General features: G+C 40.6%; 1 protein-coding gene across 1 annotated transcript; it reads right to left on the reverse strand.

The window, feature by feature from the left end:
- Positions 1-1067: 1067 nt before the first annotated feature.
- Positions 1068-6204, reverse strand: LOC130358470 (adiponectin-like). The gene is made up of 3 exons (XM_056561768.1): positions 6112-6204; positions 3863-4058; positions 1068-2392 (listed from the first exon to the last, which is right to left on the reverse strand). The coding sequence occupies exons 2-3, from the start codon at positions 4056-4058 to the stop codon at positions 1884-1886; spliced, it is 705 nt and encodes a 234-aa protein (XP_056417743.1). The 5' UTR covers positions 6112-6204; the 3' UTR covers positions 1068-1883.
- Positions 6205-7013: the final 809 nt, after the last annotated feature.

Raw genomic sequence — 7013 nt, forward strand, 5'->3', positions numbered from 1 at the left:
CGTACGTGGAAAAATAAAAAAGTTATAGGGGTCAGAAGATGACAATTTTAAACGTTTAAATTTTCCTGCATATAGTTATGATTTGCAAAGTAGAATTGGTGGCGCAAAAAATAAGCCATCATACGGAATTTTAGGTGCTAAATTTAAAGCGTTATGATTTTTAGAAGGTGATGACGAAAAAATGAAAGTGCAAAAACGCTGAGTCCTTAAAGGGTTAAGGTTACATTCACATATACATAATCGGCTGTGGATTTCCCGCAGCGAAAATTCAACTTACGTGTGAATGTTCCATAATGCTACATATTTGCTAGCAGCTTAGGGTGCATTCACATCACAATTTTTGGTCTAGTTCATATGAATCAAATGGAATCAAATATATCTAGACGTATCCATTGACTTCTATTGACAAATGATATCTGCACCCGTTTTAGTGTGTTTATATTATTGTCAGATGGAAAATCGTGGCCAATCACAATTTAAATCATATCCTTTTTATTTTATTGACATTTCATTAGATGCTGTACATTTTGATCCATTTTGTCAGACTATTTTTTATTACACATGCTCAAAAATTGTCTAGAGAGATCGAGATACAATTTATTTATTTATTGGTTTTAAAAATACGTTCAATGGATGCAAAAACCTGTGTGTCAGGTGCATAGCTTCCGCTTAAGGTTGTTTTACTTTAATTACTATTGTACTTTTACTCTTAAAGGGGTATTCCAGGAAAAAACTTTTTTTTACATATTAACTGGATTCAGAAAGTTAAACAGATTTGCAAATTACTTCTATTAAAAAATCTTAATCCAGCCAATAATTATCAGCTGCTGAAGTTGAGTTGTTCTTTTCTGTCTGGCAACAGTGCTCTCTGCTGACACCTCTGTCTGTCTCAGGAACTGCACAGAGTAGAAGAGGTTTGCTATGGGGATTTGCTTCTACTCAGGACAGTTCCAGAGACAGGTGTCATCAGAGAGCACTTAGACAGAAAAGAACAACTCAACTTCAGCAGCTCATAAGTACTGAAAGGATTAAGATTTTTTTGTAGAAGTAATTTACAAATCTATAACTTTCTGGAGCCAGTTGATATATATATATATATATATATATATAAAAGTTTTTTTTCCTGAATAACCCCTTTAACTAGCTGCTATGATCTTACTGGTAACCCCCTACACCTCACATACTTTGCGTCATTTTGCAGGATCAGGATTTCAACAGAAACTTCTAAATGTTGCATAGAATTATTTAATAAAATCAGTAAAAAAGGGTCAAATAAATGAAAATACTACAGTTCTGTGCCAGAAATCCTGTTTTATTGACAAGCAATGACTGTATTTGGTGCAAGAGCTATTAGATAGCTTTGATTTTCCATTGTGTATTACTGCATTACATGTTATAAATGTGTATTACTATACTAATGTTGTACACATTTCATAGCCTCAAAAGCCTCATACTGGGCACTATCATTGAAACTTTTGCTATTGCATTCCTTATGGTAAATAAAAAATATTTCTAATGTACTTTGATTAAAAAATAAAAGTTTTCTATGTTTTATTTGTGTTTAAAAAAGCTGCCACTAGGTGTCTCCCTACTTGTCCAGAGTACATTTCCCCCTATATCTTGCACCGATTTTGGACTCTTGCTGGCCTGGCAGAAGTCCAAAATCAGGAAATGCAGTCTGGAGTGCTGAGGGGTGTGTGTGCAGCCTTAGCCAATCAGAGCTCATCTCACAAACTGAACTCCCCTGTATGGCTTCAGATGATGTCACATATCAAGGTAGGAAACTGAAAAATAATAAAAATAAATGCAGGGGGTGGATTATCATGATGGAGGCGGTGAACTAGGAGGATAATAAAATTTTACAAGATCATGAGAGGTACTCTTTAAGAAATCAGGAATCCTGAGAATGTGGAGTCATCATCGCTATCAGCATAAAGACCATTGTCGCTGTCTACAACCTGCAGCCAAACCTCATCTTTCTGTTTCAAAGCTAGAATGGAGGCCCCAGAGGCTTGGTGAGTATTGGAAGCAAATACATGATACATATACTGCATAATATTATTATTATGTCTTAGGGTAAGATGTACATTTTTATTAAAGACGGTAATTTGGTAAGTGAAGAAATAAAGACCATCTACTGGAGCTATGAACTTTCCATTTCCTGTGTTGTAAATACTTTGCTCATTGTAAAAAACCTTCCCAAATTTAATCGGGTCATCGGTAGATGGAAAGGAAGATGCCAACCCAACATGAAATGCATAGGTTTTCCTTGATAATGATGACCCTGGTAAGCCTGGTGGACCTGGAGGACCAGCAAGTCCTTGAGACCCGGAAAATCCTTGAGGACCGATTTTACCAGGAGGACCATGTGGACCTTTTTCACCTGGTTCTCCTAGAATAAAAAAAATAATATCCATATTACATGTTCTTTAGTTTAGATAAACATACATACAATACATTGGGGAAGTCTTAAAGGGGTATTCTGGGATATTTTTTTTTTTTTTTTTTATTTCACTATGCTACAGGGGCTGTAAAGTTAGTGTAGTTATTAATATAGTGTCTGTACCTGTGTTTGATGGTGGTCTTGGAATTCTTCAGTGAGTTTTATTCCAATGTTTATTTTTAACAGCATGCCCAATCAGTGTTGTCTCAGGTTTTTCCTGGTTACAGTGCGGCCCGAGACATTACATCACTATTCAGGTCTTTAGAGGGAGCCTTTATTTGCTTCAATTGGTGGATTGACCTCTGCCCTTAATATCAGAATGTTAGAAATCATTGCTAATTTATTGAAAAGAAAAAACTCAAATCTTGTAGTGACGTAAGTATTCAGACCCTTTACTGAGTCAGGGCTAAGTTGAAGCCCTGTTGGCAGTGATTACAGCCTCCAATCTTTACGAGTTTGCATAACTGGGTTTGAGTTAATTTACCGATCTTCTCAGGCTCAGTCAGGTTGGATGGGGACGGTCGATGGAAGCCATTCACAGTTTTCTCGAGAGATCTTCTACTTGGTTTAAGTTATGGCTCTGTCTGGGCCACTGAAAGAAACTCAGTGGAAACTCAGCCTTATGAATATCTCTGTACTTTTCTTCATTCAGCTTTTTCTCAGTCATGGCCAGTCTCCCATGCTTTACTGTAGAGATGGCATTGAGCAGGTTATTAGCAGTGTCTAGTTCCCTTTAGAATTGGGGCCACGTGATGGCTGACCTTCTAAAATTTTCTCTCATCTTCACACAGGATCGTTGGAGCTCAACCAGAATTACCCTTGGGTTCTTTATCTCCTCTCTTACCAAGGCTCTTCCCTGATCCCATAGTTTGGTGGGGTGGCCAGCACTAGAAAGAGTTTTGGTTGCCTATTTATGACCTATAGAGGTCACTGTGATCTTGCGAACTTTCAGCAGCAGAATTTTTTTTTTACCCTTCTCCAGATCTGTATCTCTACACACACACCTGTCTCTGAACCCTGCAGCAGTTCTTCCCTCCTCATGGCTTGGTTTATGCTCTGATATGCATTGTCAGCTGTGAGACTTTATATAGTCAGGGCTGTGTCTTTCCGAATCCTGTCCAATCACCGGAATTTACCACAGGTGACTCCAATCAAACTGGAGAAACGTCTCAAAGATGATCAAGAGAAATGGTAAAGGGTCTGAATACTATTGTCCATGCAGAATTTTAATTTTGCCTTTGCAAATAGATTTGCAAAAATATTCAACATTCTGTTTTCACTTTGTCATTATGGGGAATTGTGCAGATTGATGCGGGGACTTAGTTTATTTTAGCACAAGGCCGCAACATAAAAAAATTGTGATAGAGGTGAAAAGGTGTCTTTTAAATATTTTGTTGCTGTTAGGCAATCATACTGTACCTGGGTCACCCTTAAGTCCTGGTTCCCCATCTTTGCCATCTCTTCCTGGAGGTCCATGCTGACCATTCAGGCCTGGGGTTCCTGGAATACCTGGGACTCCTGTGTTACATTCATTATGTTTGGTGGTCACTTCACTATTCCCTAAAACACAGTTTATGACCACAAGGATTGCGACAGGTATTACAACCCCTGTCATCTAAGAGGAGAGAACATAGTAGTATTAGGAGGATTGACATATCAAAAGTCGTTTCTAATGACAGTTAATTGTCAGAGTCTGTTTGCTGTAAAATCTTGCTGTGCTGGGGGGGTATGCACCGGCCTAGCAGGGAAAGAGTTAAGAATATATAGCTTTGGCTGTATACTGTATATTGAAGATCTTACCAAACAACTTTCTTACTGGTCCTGGCCGCATCTTATGAAGCCCCGCCCCTAATGATGACGTCACTAGAGACAGAGCTACAATAGAAGATCACAGACAAGAATGAGGTTGGTAAGTATGGGTCTGTTTCCTATATGGATTATTGAACAGTCAGATTCAGTCATTATTCACTTGGGCTTCTCACCCTTGTGGCAAAAAGAGCGCAGCCCAAGTAACAGCGCAGCCCAAGTCACAGGACCCTTGTCCCTTAGGTAAGGGACACCTACCAATCAGAAGAATACATTTATAACCTAGGAAACTATGATTTTCCTCTGACATTTTTGTGAAATGAATAAAAATTTCATACATTTTAAAGAGTATTCCAGTACGATCAACTATTCTTCATATACAGAATATGGCCGTATTTACAATTGCCCTATACACTAATGCTGAGTATGCCCTATGTATAGGCCATGAATCTATGCAGTTATACTACATTTGTGACTGCCTTATAAAAACTCTAATTAAAACAAATAGTATATATATATATATATATATATATATATATATATACATATTCCCAACAAAATACTTCACAAGAAATAGCGCAGTTGACATAGTGCCCCCACAATAATTATCACAAAATAGTAACCCTGTGTCACGCAACACATTGTGTTATCAATATAGAAAGAGCTGCATATAGATTGTACGTCCCATATCACTAAATAAAGCATATGCTAATAGTTAAAGCCATATACAGGGGCGTAGCTATAGAGGTAGCAGTCGTACCGGGTCCCTGTTGCCTAAGGGGGCCCCAAAGCACATCTTTCCCATAAGAGACCAGTATTATAATTGGCCCACGGGGCCCTGTTGCAGATTTTGCATTGGGGCCCAGAAGCTACAAGCTATGCCGCTGACCATATACAGTGACCCCTCGACCTACGATGGCCCCGACATACGATAATTTCAACATGCGATGCCTCTCAGAGGCCATCGCATGGTGAAGGCAGCATCAACATACGATGCTTTTGTATGTCGGGGCCATCGCATAAACGGCTATCCAGCAGCACAGACTGCTTCAGCTGCCACCGGGTAGTGGTTTACTGTGCCCCGTGTGCTCCGCTGACGATCACTTACCTGTCCTCGGCGCGTCCTCTTTGGGATCCCCTCCATCGTCGGCGCTCTCCATCGTCGTCATCACGTCGCTGCGCACGCTGTCCCGTCATCCAATAGGAGCGGCGTGTGTAGCAACGTGATGGCAGCGACGGAGAGCGCGGATGCCGGGGAAGCAGAGGCCTTGCCGGAGCGTCGGGGTCACCTCAGGGACGCGGCGACAGCGATGGACGACGACATCCCGGGCAGCGGTGACGAGCGGCAACGGGTCCGGAGCGGCGGGGACAGGTGAGTACAATATCCTCTAACAGTGGTCTACAACCTGCGGACCTCCAGATGTTGCAAAACTACAACACCCAGCATGCCCAGACAGCCAACGGCTGTCCGGGCATGCTGGGTGTTGTAGTTTTGCAACATCTGGAGGTCCGCAGGTTGTAGACCACTGTCCTATACTTTACATTGCACGGATCCCTCAACATGCGATGGTTTCAACAATCGATGGTCCGTTTGGAACGGATTACCATCATATGTTGAGGGACCACTGTACATTGCCTCCCCTAAAGTGCCCACCAATAAGTAAGAGTAGTCAATAGTAATACTATACTTATTTAAAAAAAATATATATATATAATTTTTCCACAGCCCCTTGGGCACTCGGCCCATGAATATCATATCTATCTATCTTTTAAGTGACAAATAATGTTAGCAAAAATTGTATTTATTCATTTATAAAAACCTTAAATTGAATACCCTAAAATGAGCATATAGGGTTACTTACAGTTTCTATTAAGTGTAAAAGGTTCTGGTCTTCTCAAAGCTGGAGCAGAGAAGTGAAGTAGTCTGATCCTCAGGTTGCTATTTCATCTTATTTGTCTAATGTAGTCTATCATTGATGGGGTTGCACATGGAACCCTGTAAATGAATATCTTAGTTAATATACAAGACTGTTTATATAACATTAAAATGTTACTGTTATTTGGATAAACTTTTGACATGTTGCTCATGTCAAAAACACAGTTCGACTAGTTGCACGAGTTTTGCAGCAGCCTCCCATTCATTCCAATGGGATTTTTTTTTTTACTCAGTCCACACATAGAAAGTTCCTTCGTAGAACTTCTGTCAAGGAATTGGATTCTGCTAGAGAAGAGCCGTTCGTCAATGGGATCCTCATTGAATTTCCGTAGTGGGAGCATAGCTTAAGGAGAGACCTTGCAGATACGGCACTGTGCCTGGTTTCCTGCAACAACCAAGATAGTAAAGAATTTCCCACAGCAGGATAAGATAAAGAGCTAGGTACACCACCACCGACTCTGCCCCTTTTCTAGAAGGTTATTTTTCAAGTCTGCAGATGCAGCATTAGCGTCGCCTTCACCTGCTTCTGAACTGCTCAGACAAACAGGCCTGCTGACATTCTCATCTCCAAACTCCTCTTCATCATCCCCACCACTCCTCTAAAAAAGAAATGTTTCTGTCTGATCTCCTTATTCCCCCTCTGCATATCCACTATGATGTCTTACTGTATCCCCACCACCACCAGTCCCACTATTGCTATGCTCGGCCACTTCATTCCCTTCCACTGCCTCAGCAACATGCTTCAAAGGCTGACCATGACACAACTCCTCCTCATGACTAGTGCTATCCTTCTGCGATTCAGTAGGAAGCAAAGACAGAGATGAGGGA

Source organism: Hyla sarda, chromosome 2 (assembly GCF_029499605.1).
Source record: "Hyla sarda isolate aHylSar1 chromosome 2, aHylSar1.hap1, whole genome shotgun sequence".
In the NCBI taxonomy this organism is placed as follows: Eukaryota; Metazoa; Chordata; class Amphibia; order Anura; family Hylidae; genus Hyla; species Hyla sarda.

Coding starts and splice junctions, on each gene's coding strand:
- LOC130358470 (XM_056561768.1), bottom strand. CDS start 4,058: ATGACAGGGGTTGTAATACCTGTCGCAATCCTTGTGGTCATAAACTGT. Junction 2,393..3,862: donor AGGACTTAAGGGTGACCCAG/GTACAGTATGAT, acceptor TTTTTATTCTAG/GAGAACCAGGTGAAAAAGGT.